At 47.2% G+C, this 16743-nt stretch overlaps 1 protein-coding gene across 2 annotated transcripts in view; it reads right to left on the reverse strand.

The window, feature by feature from the left end:
- GALNT10 (polypeptide N-acetylgalactosaminyltransferase 10) overlaps window positions 1-16743 on the reverse strand; it is a 221672-nt gene that overhangs the window by 57929 nt on the left and 147000 nt on the right. Inside the window, exon 5 of one of the 2 annotated variants that reach the window (XM_042993828.1) lies at window positions 3990-4040. The exons of the other annotated variant lie outside the window; for it this stretch is intronic. Within the exon in view, the coding sequence (XP_042849762.1) occupies window positions 3990-4040 (51 nt within the window). The remainder of the gene's footprint in view (window positions 1-3989; window positions 4041-16743) is intronic. 2 annotated transcript variants of the gene reach the window in all.

Here is a 16743-nt window from a genome sequence, read left to right on the forward strand (position 1 = left end):
AAGACTGAGAACAAACCAAGGGTAGATGGGGGGTGGGGGGAGAGGGGAAAGTGGGTGATGGGCAGGGAGGAGGGCACTTGTCGGGATGAGCACTGGGTGCTGTATCGAAACGAGTTTGACAATAAATTACATTAAAAAATAATAAAATAATAATTACAACCTCACCCAAACAAAACAAACAAAACAAAGAAGGCATCCAGGTGGCTAACAGAGACATGAAAAAATGCTCAACATCACATATCATCAAGGAAATACAAATCAAAACCACAATGAAATACCACCTCACACCTGTCAGAATGACTAAAATCAACAACACAAGAAACAACAGGTTTTGGTGAGAATGTGGAGAAAGGGGAACCCTTTTGTGCTGTTGGTGGGAACTGGTGTGGCCACTCTGGAGAACAGTATGGTGGTTCCTCAAAAAGTTAAAAATAGAACTACCCTATGACCCAGCAATTGCACTGGTATGTACCCAAAGGATATAAAAATACAGATTTGACTTGGTACATGCATCCCAATATTTATAGCAGCATTATCAACAATACTCAAATTATGGAAAGAGCCCAAATGTCCACTGACTGATGAATGGATAAAGAAGATGTGGTATATTATATACAACGGAATATTACTCAGCCATCAATCTTGCCATTTGCAATGATGTGGATGGAGCTAGAGTTTGTTATGCTAAGTGAAATAAGTCAGAGAAAAACAAATACTATATGATTTCACTCATGTGGAATTTAAGAAACAAAACAGATAAACATATGGGAGGGGAGAAAAAGAAAAAAGAGAGAGGGAAACAAACTGTAAGAGACTCTTAAAGACAGAGAACAAACTGAAGGTTGGTGAAGGCAGGGAGGTAGGGGATGGGTTAGATAGGTGATGGGCATTAAGGAGGGCACTTGTTATGATGAGCACTGAGTGTTGTATGAGTCACTAAATTCTGCTCCTGAAACCAATATTGCACTGTATGTTATCTAGAATTTATTTATTTTTATTAAATTTTTTAAACATTTATTCATTTTTGAGAGATAGAGACAGAGTGAGTGGGGGAGGGGCAGAGAGAGAGGGAGACACAGAATCCGAAGCAAACTCCAGGCTCCGACCTGTCAGCACAGAGCCTGATGCAGGGCTCAAACCCACAGACCACGAGATGGTGACCCAAGCTGAAGTTGGACGCTTAACTTACTGAGCCACCCAGGCGCCCCTATGTTTATTTTTAAAATTACTTATTTATTTTTATTTGAGAAAGAGAGAGAGAAAACACGTGCATGCAAGTGGGAGAGGGGCAGAGGAAGCAGGCTGCACGTTCAGCATGGAGCTCGATGTGGGGCTTGACTTTAGAGCTGTGGCATGACCTAAGCTGAAATCAAGAGTCAGACACTTAACCGGCTGAGGCACCAGGTGCCCCAACTAATTAGAATTTAAATAAAAATTTAAAAAGAAAAAAAAAATGCTAACCATCAACAAAACAGAACAAAATTAAAAACTACATTCCCCAGAATGGCAAAAAGTAAAGACAGGAACAATATCAGGTACTGGGGAAGAGGTGGGCAATTGTAACTCATTCCTTGCTGGAAGGAATACAAAGTGTACAACCACTTTAAAAAGCTGCTTCTTACAAAGGTAAAGAGGCAACTGTCCTATGTCCAGCAATTCCACTTGTAGGTATTTACCCAAGAGAAACAGAAACATAAACCTGGAAAAACAATGAAATGTTTCACAGTGGTTTTATTCATAATAGTACCAACTAGAAACAACCTAAATGTCAGCAACAGGTGAAGGGACAAATGAATCGTGGTAGAGTCATACAATAGATTCCCTACTCAGCAACAAAAGGTGCAAATTTTAGTGTACCCAACCACATGGATGATTCAAAATTACTATGTTGAACCAAAGAAACCAGACACAAAAAATAACTCAGTGTATGATCATTTGCAGCTCATCAACAGCCAAAATAATACTCTGTCTCAGCTGGGAAAATTGAACTGAAAATCAGGAGAACAGGGCTCTCATGTCTGGCACAGTGGGCCCATCCTTGATTTCTTCTGGGCCTTGGTGCTATCCCTGAATCACGGTTTGGACCGGGTCTTCTAGGGCCCAGGACCCAGGCTTCATGGAAGCCCAGTCAGCACATGACCAGAGCTACCAGGTGACCCCCTTTCCTAACCCAGGCTGCTCTGAATTCACTGCATCCGGGCTTAGAGCTGGAAGGGCCCTCCTAAATCAGGGAGCACATTCGGATCACCTGGTGAGCCGGCTATAAATGCAGCTGCATTGGGCATCATCCCAGGGGACTGTGACCTGCTAAGCCTGGGGTAGCATCCAGCGTTTTCAGTTTCACTTGACCCACAAGAGATTCTGATGCACAGCCAGGCCTGGAAACCGCTAGAGTAGTTCAGTTTCTTTATTTTGTAGACAGAAAGCTGAGGTCCAGAGAAGGGAAGGACTCACCTTTGACATATACTTAACAGCAGGGCTGGGTTCCAAACCAGGGTCCCCTGGCTGCCTGGTTCAGAGCCCAATGACCCTTTTATTTTTCTAACTCCGTACAGAAATGTTTCACTTTCACTGTCACCTAAAGCAGATTATAATTTGCAAAGGAGCTGCACACATTTTATCTCGCTTGGTTCATAAAATCATACTCTACATCATGCTTCTTCCCACCTGACAGGTGAGAAAACGGATGTTCACAGAAGCTAAGAAACTCGCCTGTGGTTGTATAGGCAGTAAATTGAGAGGTTTTGTATAGAGACATGATGTTTCCCCCTTTTTATGTTTCCCCAAGCTCTTACAGTCATATGCTCCGACTTTTTTTTTTTTTTTTGCCAGTTCTATCCCACTCTAATCTGTTTTTTTTTTAAATCAACTCACCTTTTTAAATTAAAAAAAATTACTGAATTACATTTACTCTAAAGGGAAATAAACATCATAAATGGAAAATTGATACCAAATGGAATCAAGAGTTAATGAAAAACCGAAACAAATAAAAATAAAACAATGTGACTCAATTTTAGGCAGATCTTCCTGCCCCTCCCTCCCACACTGGGAGCTCACGGTCTGCTTCTCTGTCAAGAAAGGAGACATGGGAAACCAACCGAGGCTCTCCATCCGAGGTAACCAGAAGACACAGACGGGAGTTGGAAAGAGAAAAACTCTCCACATGATTCGATGCGGCCTAATGCAAAGTCTCTGAACCAACTGAGATCATCTCAGGTGCCACTTAAAACCACTTTTGCACAGGACACTGCTCCAGTGGCTCGACAGAAGTCTCCAGAAACTTCCACCACCTGAAGTGTGTTTTGTGTTGTATCCCCTGGCATCTTGGAGGTCAGAGCAATTAAAAGATATACAGAGAAAAGATGATCTCCACATGTACAAGCCGAGGCTGGAAGGCTGAAAAATACTCCGGGCCGCCTTCCCGCTTGCCTGCCAAGATTAATATGGCGCCTCCTGCCCTTTACCACTTCTCTTTGGAACAGTGACTCTGTAGAAAGCAGAAATCAATTTGCCCTAATTGAGGGACTAAATCTTTCCAAAAGAGACTTTCTTGGGCAGTGAAACAAGATAGCAAGAGGCATGATCATGCTCCAGATATGCTGCTGTTCGGGCAGGAACACTATCTTTAAAAAAAAAAAAGAAGAAAAATCCATAGTCATTGTCTGTGACCACCGCTGCCTCTTGGCTGGGTTCAACTGGTAGGTCATTAAAACAAGGATGAGATAATTTCCTTCACCCACATACCACTACTCCCATCAGAGGGTGAAATATCACCCCGGCTGGCTCTAATCATCGAGGGCCCGGCTCGGGCAGAGCCCCGTCGCTAAATCACCCCGCACGCAGATGGCCGCAGTCATTACAGATCGACCAATTAGGGCCTTTTGACAGCTTGTGGTAAAGTCGGAGCAATTATTTAGGGGCAATTATGTGCCTCCTGTCCTTACCAGGAAATGCATTTACACAAAATCAGGGCTGTTGCCTTCTCTTACCACACTGTCTTCTTGGATGAGCACGTTCCCTGAAGTCACAGAATTGGAGAGCTGGAAGAGGATTTGGATGAAGATGATGATGGTCATGATGATGACAATTCTAAGGGACAATTACTGAGCCCCTGCCCACACGTGGAGCTCCCTGCTTCATACACGTAATCTCTGACACCTACAATGACACCACAGATGGGGTATTACGACCCCATTTTACAGACGATACCACGAAGCTCAGAGCGGGAAATGGAGCCTGCCCAAGGAACACAGTTCATAAATGATGAAGCCAAGGTCTACAACCCAGCCTGACTGTTAAAGAGCAGGCTCTTCCTACTGTACCGAACAAACTCCACCTCTGCCTCACTGCTCTCAGGCCCTTCGATCCAGCCAGAGGGGGATGGGGGAGGGCCAGAGAAGTTAAATGTGTTCTTGCCCAGAATCATACAGCAACACGGCGTCTTCCACCCTGGGAGTTCCCCCAGCTTCATAAGCACTAGGGCAGGGATGGAAAACAGGCTTCACTGAAGTGCCTAAGCTAATGGGTTGTAATGGATACCTAAAACTATATTCAGAAAGGCTCTGAGGCTATATTCTGGCTCAGCATAAAAATGCCAGGACTGAGGGGCACCTGGGTGGCTCAGTCGGTTAAGTGTCCGACTTCGGCTCCGGTCATGATCACACAGTCCGTGAGTTCAAGCCCCGCGTCGGGCTCTGTCCTGACAGCTCGGAGCCTGGAGCCTGCTTCGGATTCTTTGTCTCCCTCTCTCTCTGCCCCTCCCCTGCTCATGCTCTCTCTGTCTCTCAAAAATAAACAAACAACAAAAAAGTGCCAGGACTGAGAAGAGAGGTATCCCCTGAAGCAGCAGGGAGGCAGCAGTCCTAATGGCACACACTCACCACTCCTATTCCAGGGGCTGCTCTGACTGAAAACCAATACTGAAGTGCTTTTGCCCTTATTACCCCTCATTTAATGGTAAGTCAGGGCCATCCAGCTTGGAGTGAGGTTCGTTCTGAAGGGAAGCCCCGTCACGGCAAGGCTTTAAGCAGGTGTCAGAAGAGCCGTTAAGAGAGCTCACAGGTGGATTCTGTGTGCCCCGTCCACACCCCCTCAGCATCTGTTCTCACGGCTACCAGCTTGCTGGCACCTGCCTCTGCCCCGGACTCTGCGCCCCCTCGGGTGGGATAGCCCCGAGCGCCTGCTCTGTGCTGGATCCCAGGGCCACCCATGGGATCGTGCACAGCTGCCCGCTCTGGTGCCATCACAGGCCATCTGTTCCCATTCTCACTGCCTCACTCTCTTGCTGGTGTTTCTTGAAGTCTCCTCCCCAAACAACTACTTGCACTCATATCCTGCCGCAGTTTGCAGGAAACCCAAATTGAGGCAAAGCCAAGCAGCAGGTATGACCGAGGGGAACCGCAAGGCTGACTGTGTGGTTCTGTGAAGGTGCCCCTGATGACTCGAGCTCCGTCACACATCGTTCTCTGGTGCCTGGTTTCTGTAAGGCATTGTAACTGTGTGTTGAGAACTCAGCCGTACAGGCACTAGCCCAAGGGCCTCATGCGCGTTTACTCATCTAATCTTCACAAACACTCCCTGGGGCAGCTCACCATTAGTATCCCTGTTTAACTGAAGAGGAAACTGGGACACAGAGAAGTTAAGTAACTCGCCCCAGGTCCACACAGTTAGTAAGCAGCAGGTCTTGGATTTAAATCCAGGCAGTGTGGCTCCAGAGGCTGTAGTCTTCTTTGTTACATTTTTTTTTTTTAATTAGGAATCATTTCAAACATATTAACAGTAGAATAGAATAAAGGACCTCCCCCCCCCCCCCCCGACGCCCATCGACCCATCACCCAGCTTCGGGAATTATCAATTCCTGGACACTCTAGTTTCATCTCTGCTCCTGCCCCTGGGAGCTACTGGAGTCTGTGCTCTTAACCATCCTGCTGCTGGATGAGAAAAGCTGGGGAATTAACATGGGAGGACAGGACAGCTCCCACTGGCCCTTTCCCGAGAACACTCCCACCGAGTTCTCTCAAGGTCAGGCACACAGCATCTTCTCAGGAAATACTTGTTGATGGCCTTGCTGGACTCCTCTGAAAGCCACTACAAGGAGGGTGGGACAGGTATCATTTCCGGCATTACTAGAGAGGAGACAGGCCCAGGGAAGAGAAAGTCTTGCCCCGAGTCTCTCAGCCAGTGAGGTCTGAGTGAGGACCAGAACCAGGGCCTGTGCTTCCTGGGTCACCCCTAAATACTTGTATGTGTCATGCTGAACACACACGCATGCACGCACGCACACACAGGCTTCCCTGGGGGGCTGCAGGCTTCCTGGCTCCTGTGTTGAAAGGGAGCCTCTCCTGGGGCACCTGGGTAGCTCAGTCGATTAAGTATCTGACTCCCGATTTCAGCTCAGGTCACGATTTCATGGTTTGTGAGATAGAGCCCCGCGTCAAGCCTCCCCCGTCGGGCCTCGTGCTGCCAGCGCGGATTCTCTCTCTCCCTCTTTCTCTGCCCCTCCCCTGCTCATTCTCTTTCTCTCTCAAAAATAAATAAACTTAAAAGAAATGGAGCCTCTCCATCTTATCCAGTCTCAAGGGAGTTAGGTCTCTGTGGATGGTTCTCCCTGCTGGGCTGTAGCCCAGGGAGCAACGGCATCAGAGGAGCTTCTCCAGGTTGAACGGAGTCCCCCCAGAAGATATGTTGATGTCCTAGCCCCTAATATCTGTGAATGTGACCCTCGTTGGACACAGGGTCTCTGAAGATGTCATCAAATTAAGGGTGGGCCCTCATGCAATGACCGGTGTCCTTTATAAGACAGAAATTTGGATGCACGAGGAGAAGGCCATGTGATAATGGACACAGAAACACTCTAAGAAACACTGAGGATTGCCAGCAACACCAGAAGCCTGCAAGGGGCAAGGAAGGATCATTAGGTAGAGCCTTCTGAGGGGGCATGGCCCAGCTGACCCCTTGATTTTGGACTTCCAGCTTCTAGAACTGCAAGAGAATAAACTTATTTCGTTTGTGTTGTTTTGTTTTGAGCCCGCTAGTGTGTGGTACCTTGTTAAGGCAGCCCTAGGACACTAAGACAGAAGGGTGAGGTTTTCACCCGGGCATTGTAACGGTGACACTGCAAGAATATGGCCCCGGTCCAGGCCACTGCTGTCCTGTGTCTGGAGCATTGTACAATTTAGGGGCAAGTACAGTGGCCATGGTTGCTGTCCCTGCTCCGCTCTGTCCCCCTTTAGTCTAGCCGGCATGCAGTTCAGGGGGTGTCTGAAAAGAGAAGTAAACTGCCTCTCGTCACCCTTCCAGTGCCTTGCTTAAACCCTTCAACGGCTTCCTATGGCTCTTGGAAGAGGGTCCAAAATCCTTACCGGGGGTGACAGGGCTGTGTGTGCCTGGCTTGTCCCCTCCTTGCTGCCCCCCAACATGCCGTCTTCCTTCAGGTGTCCAAAGGGCCCCAAGATGGCCCCTTCTGCCTCAGGCTGCCTGTCCAAGCTGGCCTTTCCACCTGGGTTGCCAAGTTCCCGAGCTCCTCCCATCCCTCCACAGTGAACTCCTGCGCATCCTTCAGCTCTCAGCTCAAACTTCAACTCGTCACAAAAGCCTTTCTGATGACCTCTCAGACCGCAGCTGGTCCCTGGGGCAGACTGTAGCAGAGCCCTGGGACACGTTCTTCATGCCCCTCAGCTGAGGTCATCCATCGTTCTGCATTCGTGGAGTTACTCGTCTCCCGCCCACTTTAAGCTCCAGGAGGGTGGGCCCCGTGACTGCTCTGCTTGCCCGTGTACCCCACATGCCTCACGCGGAGCCAGAGGTGTCTGCGAATCCCTGCTGAACCCACACACCTCCCTCCACCATCCTTTCATTTGGTTTGATTTGATTTGATCTGATTCCCCTGTGAAGGAAGCAGGTCACGGTTCATCATCCTCATTTCAAGATGAGGGAAGTCAAGTTCAGATGATGTTGTTTCTGGTCCAAGGTTAACACAGCCAGCAAAGTAAGTGGTTTAGACAGGACTCAAATCCAGTTCGGTTTGTTCAGGGATCTTTACTCCAGCGCTGTGTGCAATCAGATCAGTTCCCAAGTAGAATACCTGAGTTTCAACTGCTGGTGCCATCAAAGCTTGCAGAGACACCTGCTGAGAAGCACGAAAAATAAAGAGACTCTTGTGTCCCACACTCTGGCGGGGCCCAGAGCACGCAGGAGAGGGCCCCGGGGACAGGCCCTCAAGGGAAGAGGAGGAAGAGGAGAAGGGAAGTAGGGAACAAGTTACAAACCAGACAAATCAGCATCGTCCCTGTCACTTGGTTCTCTGGCCTCTGGGGTTGTTAATAATGCAGAGGCTGTGGCGGGAGAGGCTGCCCTCCACACATCCGGACTGGCTTCTGGGAGCTGTAGGTGTTCTGGGTCTCGTCATGTCTCAGCTCCACTGGGCTTCCGGCTTTTAAAGTGTCATAGCTCATCTGTTTCCAGGATTGACTTACTCCTAAGTCTTAGACCGTGTATTCTAAGGCAACGCCAATCTATTTGGAGGAGGGTGGGCAACAAAGCAGTTAGAAATGTCACCTTTGTCCTGTTGTGACACTCAGGTGTTTCTAGCCAAAGGAAAACTGCTAAGATGAGGTGGACCCTTATCGTCATTGTCATGATTTCTGTCATGTGCTCACAGTGTGCATCTAGGCCCAGTGTTAAGTGCTGTTATTTATACGCATTGTCTCATTTCATCCCCACAACAACCCTACTCGGTAGGCACTGTTAACAACCTTAGACAGGGTAACTGAGGCTTAGAAAAGTTTTACACGAATCTGGGTCCAAACAGCTAGTAGGTGACAGGCAGAAGTCACACCGAGTGTTTCTGACATAATTAACTATGAAACTACATCACCCCCTCGATGCCCCCGGTCTCCCCATTCTGCCTGGTGGGTACGCTTCCAATCCCACAACCTCAATCCTGTCTCCCATCCCCTGGGATGTCAAGGGCTTTCACTTGCTGACAAAACTTATAGTCAGGTGAATATAAATAGCAGGAAAATTAAACAGAGAGGCTGGGAAGGAAAGGCGTGGTTGCACCGGGATGTGGCTTTTCGCAGGTGAAATGCACAGGCATTAACAGGCATTAAAGCATCATTCGCCACTTGGAAAAGGAAAACAGACCAGTCCTTCAGGAGAGAATACGTGTTCTGGCTCTGAGTTCTGGGAGGAACTTTAGAGTGGCAGAGCTGAAGAGGCCTCAGAGTTCAGCTCAAAGCCCTGTGTCATTCTCTTTTGATGGGGGTCCTCTCCTAAGACAGTCTAAGGTATAACAGACACTCTTGATAGCTGGTTTTAAAAAACCAGCCATTTCTTTTTCCCCTTCCTCCTTCCTGCCCTCCTCTTCTTCTTGATAATAGCTTTATTGAGACACAATTCACATCCCATACAATTCACCCACATCAAGCACACAATTATTGAATGTCCACCAGCCATTTGTGCACTGTTGGAAGCAGCGAACCAGCTGCACCTTAGCGAAGGCATTTCGGCGGACAGAACTCAGTTCAGTTTCATCAAGAAGGCGTGTGCTGCACCCCTGCTGGGTGCCGGGAATGATGCTGGGCACACTCTTTTCTGCTGATCTATCACGGTGGTTTACAAAGTGTGGACCCCAGACCAGTTACATTGGCATCACCCAGGAGCTTATTAGAGTTGCCAATTCTGAGGCCTTACCCCAAACCTCCTGAATCAGATGAGGGGGCACCCAGTGACCTGGATTTTAATGAGCTCTCCGAGTGACGCCTATACAAGTTAGCGTTCGAGAAAAACACCAATCTAACTTCTACTGCAGAAGGTGAGCCGAGGGAAATGAATCTAGGCCATCACAATCATGTTAGGATTTCTGAATGATGAGAATAGAAGCTCAGTTTTCCTGCTAGAATAACAGAAAAACTGAAGTTCTCCAAGGAATGCAAGACTATTTGCTGGCCTCAGTGACACTATGAAAGCGATGGGTAGGGGCTCAGGTGCTCTCCCTCCTCTTCCTCAGACTCACGTGGCCTGGCCTCTCCTTCACCTGCACAACCCTCCTCTTGCCTCAAGTGAGAGATCTGACAAATAAATGTTCCTCCCGATAGGTAGACAGCAAGGGGCCTCAAACCTTAACCCTAAGAATCCCTGGGGGAACTGTTTTTCACAGACATTCTGTATGCCTGGGAACAGTGGCTTTCAAATCTTTTGACTGTGACCCATAAAAAGAATACATTTTACATCTTGACCTGGTACACATACATATAACCGAAATACAAGGTGTGATGCACCTATATATATACGTGTGTGTATATATATATGTATATATATGTGTGTATATATATATGTATATATATATGTGTGTATATATATATATATATATATATGTATACATACACACACACACACACACACACGCACACATATACACATATTCCTATTCTGGCCTCTCGGATTTCACTTTTGTTCAAAAGCTGGTCATGATCCCTGAAACTGATTTCATGACCTTCCATCTAGTACAATTTGAAAAACCCTGGTGGGTACAGTCTGGAACCTCTAATGTTAAAAAAGATGCCTCACTTGATCCTGAAGTCCTCAGCCATGGCCCCCGACCAGAGTCCAGTGCTCCCTGCCCAGTATCCATTGTTGTTATTGTTACGACAGCCAAGATTCTGAGAAAATGTACCCAAGGTCCAGTTCTATAAATAGGACTGATACTGCATTGCCTACCTCAGGAGGCCATCACTAGAACTCCTACAAGTTGATTTGAGATTTCTGGACCACCACAAGGGTAGAAAAAGTTATTACTCCCAAGTGGCCACTTTTCTCTGGCCAAAGATTTCAAAGAACATATTTTAGGTATCCTTCCTCTCACCATAAGAGCTGATAGGAAAACATGTGTATTGGGGCTTTAGCAAGTGTGGACCCTAACATCTCTGCAGCTGGAAAATACAGAAGGACACAATAGATCTGAGGGAACTGGGCCCGAACTCTTTGTCAAAAGCCAACATAGCTTCAACATCTGGCTGACTCACCTTTTGAATCAGTGGTTTCCACCCTATCCTACTCAATGTCCCTTTAAGTTAGTTATCTTTTTTTTTTTTAATTTATTTTGAGAGAGAGAGAGAGAGAGAGAGAGAGAGAGAGAGAGAGAGAACAAGCAGGGGAAGGGCAGAGAGAAAGGGAGAGAGAGGAAGAGAGAAGATCCGAAGCAGGCTCCACGCTGTCAGCACAGAGCCTGACACAGGGCTCCATCCCACGAACTGTGAGATCGTGACCTGAACCGAAATCGAGAGTCCGACGCTTAACCAACTGAGCCACCCAGGCGCCCCACCCACTTTGAAGTTACAGTTATCTTGTATGGTCCCCTTTAATATCCTAAAATAAAATTCATAAGTAATATAGCCTGCATTAGCCATAACATTATACGTAATGCCCCAACTGTTGTATATAGGAACAATAATAGAATAACTTGTGTTTCAATATGTAAATGCTTGGGCTGACTACAAGAAGACAGAGAAGTAGCCAAATGCTTGTACTTAAGAGTGTCCTATACTGGTTTACATTTCAGTGCACCTAACAGGTCAGTGCAGGTATGTGGTCTGGCACCCCAGGTACCGAGAGCAGCACCCTTGTTGGCGAGGTAATTTGCTAAAACAGTGAACAACTTCTAGCGGAGTTCCAACCCCAACAAAGCACGATCTTCCCTTGATAAACAGGTATTCCTGGAAAAGTCAGCACATACCTGGGGAGGGGAGAGAGTTCACCTGGGAGAGAACACTGCATGTGTCTGTAAGCTGTGCTGAGTGGTAGTCGGCAAGAGGAGAGGAGACAGAGGAAGAGAAGGTTGCGTGAAATGCTCATGGGCACGTTCCAGTAACAAAATACGTTTCTAGGGGGAAAACTGAGGGAGGAAGACAGGGAACCAGTAAGGCTGGGTGTTATGTGTCCCAGAGGCCCTGGGAGAACAGGAATGTCTGGGGAGAGCTGTAAGTGGGTTGCTATGGAGGATGTGATGTAAAACTCCTTCTCTGCCTCTCCCAACAAGTGTTCCGTAAAGCCGGAAGTCCTCCCTGACACCTGTGCACACATGGATTCTTTCAGGGGGCCCTCCATCCAGGGTGGAAACAGAGTGAGTCCCTGGAGCAGAAGCCAGAAGCCGAGGACAGCCAAGTTGGGCATACAACGGCTGGGCACTTGGCTGGCTCCGTCCCACACACATCCTTCACCACCACCCCCCAGGGTTACCCCTACTTTACAGATGTGGAAACAGACCCACAGAGGGTCTGCTACTGCCCATGGTCACCTAGCTAGTAGTGACTTCTCTGGAACTCAAGCCCAAGTCCGTCTGTCTTCACCGTCCCTTTTAATCAGTGGCCGCCTGGTCAGATGGCTTAGAGGAACAAGTGAAGTTTATCGCTCTGGCACCTTTCGGAGGACGAACGGGAAGCAGACCTCCACCCTAAAGACAAATTGTACACCTTCCCCAAATATTTGCTTTGAAACCACAAGCCTCTTGGTTCTTCGACATCACATTACAAATCACCTGACTCCTCGGGGCATAGGTGTGTGGCTTGAACATGCCTTTGGTGATTTTAAGAATGAATTATGCTCCTTCCTCAAGCAATCACATCCACCAGCTAGCTCCCAGAAATAGAAAGCACTTCATCACACAAATTAACTCCTCTCCCCGATTTCGCAGAAGATGAGTAATCTATTAAAAAAGAGATGCTATTATCTAAACAGGCAGCCTTATCTGCACTTTTAATTTCAACTAAATGCCTTGCTTCTTTTTCAGCGGGTGGGCAGGGCCATAAATCTGTTTAATAATCAGATGACGAATAAAAACACTCCAGAAAACACCACAGTCAAGTTAATTACAGCCTCCCCTGTTTTCTGAAAGCGACTCCCCACCAATTGGGTACAAATGAGAAGAGAAGGTTGGGTCCCTTGGACTTGGCCCACCCCAGGTTTTCACCCAGTTGGAGCCCATCCAGGGAAGCAGATTCATGGGCAGTTTGAGGGCCATGGGCTCTTGGTAGCTGCTCTTAAATTATGTCAGGTTGTCAGGTGTTGGAGAGCAACATGTGTTTCACATAGGGCGCACGCTTCCATGCCTATCATTTAAGTTAATATAAAAGAAAAAAAAAATTCTTCCACTTCACAACAGCGTCAGCCTGTCAGTTTCATATTTGTTAAAGGGCAAAAGTATTCTCCTGGGGGAGATTTTCCTGCTCAGTGCACAGGAAGAGAAAGTTGAACATGTGTCAGAGCGTTCCTTACCACCCCTCTTAAATATTGCCGCCCCTCTTCCCCGAATTCCCCAACCCAACCCGGGCTCTCTGGAAGTCTCTGCGTTGCAGAGTCCTGCAGACTTCTCATCCCGCCTCTTCCCTCCCTGCCTCCTCCCTGGTTAGTGCCAGCACAGGAACCGTGGGATCTTCAGCGATTTACATGAACTCCCACATCAGAAATTAATCTGGGTACACAGGCCTTCTGGTCTCTAATCCTTCGTCTCTCATCCCATCCACCCTGTTGGTATAGCACAGGCCTACTGATGTTACCTGGTGACGTCCCAGACCTCTTGGCAACGTCCAAAGCCCACGTTTCCACTCCGATCTCCTGTCTCAACCCGGCACTGATCCTTTCTCTGCAGACACCACTTGAGTAATTTCTTGCCTTCACTCCTTTACTCTTGCAAATCTCTCAGCTCAGAGCATCCTTCTCTGCTTCTCTGTCTCAGAGAATCCTATTTTTCCCTAGGTGCTCAGCTCACAGTGCTCCTGGATTACCATCTGTGTAAATGGTGTTCTCCTCTGAGGCTCACCAAGTACAGTGCGTGCTCTGACCCCAGCTCTCTTTGCATTCCCTGCATGTTTTGGTCAGGACTTGTGTCTTTCTGCCCGGCACCACGCTTCTTGAGGGCAGGACCAAGACTGACGTATTCCCCGTGCCTCACAACACCTGCAATTTGGCAGGGGCTGACAGACATCTGGTGAACCATCCTGACTTGGTATACTTTCCTTGTTGTTTGCTGCCTTTATTTTTTTTAAGTCTATACACAAAGCATGCTTCCAGAGGACTCAACAGGTCACCCATGGGAAGATGTCAAGCATATCTGGGAGTCCCTGTCATCCAGGTATTCACTTGTGAGTTTCTAAACATAGGAGGTAACATCAGGAAGCAAAAGTCATCTTCACAGCAGGATGTTTATCAATGAACTGACCACACATGAAGTTCCCACTCACACATCACTCCCCACTTACCAAAGGGTATATCTCTGCCTATCACATCCATGTCTGTTTGTGAGATGGCGGCATTGCAGATGTGACCACCCGGCAATATAAAACACAAACTGATTATAAGCTTCTGCACAGAGAGTGGCGAATGCAAAGGCCCTGGGGCAGAGCAGGCAGGACCTAAAGCAGTCACTGGTTTTTATGGTTAATGTTTAAGGCCATTTCTCGTGGGCAGACACTTGCACTGAATCCTGTTAGGGCATACCCCAAAGATTCATACAGCCTGCAGGGAAAGAAACACAACAGACACAGGGGACTCCATTTTTGGATATAAAGTGTTCTGGATATTTCTTCTTTTTCTTTCAAAAGTGGAAAAATCTTTACTACTTTTTGTGATTCTAAATGTGATACACTTGTTGTAAAAAACCTTTTATTTTATTTATTTTGAGAGAGAGTGCATGCGCATGTATGCAAGTTGGGGAGGAGCAGAGAGAGTGGAAGAGAGAGAATCCCAAGCAGCCTCTGAGCTGTCAGCGTGGAGTCTGACTCAGTCTCACAAGTGAGATCACGACCTGAGCTAAGATCAAGAGTCAGACACTTAACTGATTGAGCCACCCAGGCGCCCCTGCAAAAAAACCTCTCTGAACCATCATGAAGGAAAGGAACATCTGAATGACAAGCCAGTCTTGTCTCATCCACCAGCAATGGCCACTCAACAGCTTGGTGTACTTCTCATCCAGTGTCTAAAGTTTTTGAGCTTTTTTATTTTTCCTGAAACCTGTTTTGTTTTTTTTTTTCACTGAACAGTACATGTAGAAGTCAACAACCAGGCTCTCTGACTCTGTAGCTCATGCCCTGTCTCTGACACCAGGCTGTGTGCCTTCAGAAGAAAGGACCAGAACCGGGAAACAAAATTTTCAGAGTTGCAGTTCAGCTCAACATAAAGAAAGAATGTTCTAACAGTGAGAGCTTCCCAGGAAGGGATGGCTCATCAGTGAGTTGTCCACCACGGGAAGAATTTGATGAGATGCTGAACTTATACAAACCAGAGAAAAGACTCAAATGTTGGAGAAAGAATACATGGCCTTGAAGGCCCTGCCAAGCACTAGGATTGTGTGATTCTACGGTTACAAGATGATATGCCTGTCCATACAGCCAGCTCTAAAATGGTGAAAATCCAGTTCTGAGGACCTAAGCCTTTAACGTGAGGACTCCTGATAGGCACTTAGTAATTTGCGTAGAGAACATGCTTTTCTTTTCATGAGGGCTAGCCTATTTCATCTACCCCTGTAATTTTCTCCTTGCCCCAGCTGTGAGCAAAGTTTACTTCTCAATGTTGTATTTGCTTTATTTGTCAAGGGCCAGAAAGCACATGGAATGCTGCCTCCCAGGGAACTCACAACGTGGGTCCGTGTGAGGCAATGCAGCCTGGGAGTTTCGTGCGTTCTGAACATACACCGGTGCCACACAGAAGATTTTTCCAGTCCTCTGGTTGTCCATGAGTCACTCAATGCCCATGTAGTCTGATTTGTTAACTCGTGCTCAAACACACACACCCCTCCGATGCCCACTGCCACGGCCCCCTGGGGAGGCATCTTGTTCCCATGCAGGGCCCAGGTGGCTGTCTGAGAGGCAGAGCCATAGCTGAATGGCATGACCCAGAAATCAGGTGGTAAAACCTAGGCATGCCAGCAATGCCCCCTGCCTCCTCAGCACCTTCTCTATTAGGTTCTGTCACAGTGCCTGGCTATCCCTCCTTTGCCACCCCATTCCTGTGGGTTACCACATCTTCCCTCTTGGGAGTGGGGCATTTAAAAATTAGAGAAGTTTTTTTTTTTTGTAATTTATATACACAATGGAATACTACGCGGCAATGAGAAAGAATGAAATATGGCCTTTTGTAGCAACGTGGATGGAACTGGAGAGTGTTATGCTAAGTGAAATAAGTCATACAGAGAAGGACAGATTCTGTATGTTTTCACTCCTATGTGGATCCTGAGAAACTTAACAGAAGACCATGGGGGAGGGGAAGGGAAAAAAAATGGTTAGAGAGGGAGGGAGCCAAAACATAAGAGACTCCTAAAAACTGGGAACAAACTGAGGGTTTATGGGGGGTGGGAGGGTGATGGGTATTGAGGAGGGCACCTGTTGGGATGAGCACTGGGTGTTGTATGGAAACCAATTTGGCAATAAATTTCATATTAAAAAAATAATAAAAATAAAAATTAGAGAAGTAAAATGTGCTCATTTTGAAAATCACTGAAAATCAGATATGCAAAAATCAATGAAAACCACTGTCAGAGTGGCCTCTTTTAATACTTTGTGGTCTGTTGCGGCTTTTCTGTCCCTTTAGTAGAACATCCCCATGATCCAGATGGTCATCCTTCCATATCCCTTACTGCACAGTTCAGTGCGAAGTGACATTTAACTGAGCCTCATGTTGGATAGGGACAGTGCAAGGTGTTCACAAACCAAGAGAACCGAACTCAGGCCCCTGGTCTACTGAGGAAGGTAT

Source organism: Panthera tigris, chromosome A1 (genome assembly GCF_018350195.1).
Source record: "Panthera tigris isolate Pti1 chromosome A1, P.tigris_Pti1_mat1.1, whole genome shotgun sequence".
In the NCBI taxonomy this organism is placed as follows: Eukaryota; Metazoa; Chordata; class Mammalia; order Carnivora; family Felidae; genus Panthera; species Panthera tigris.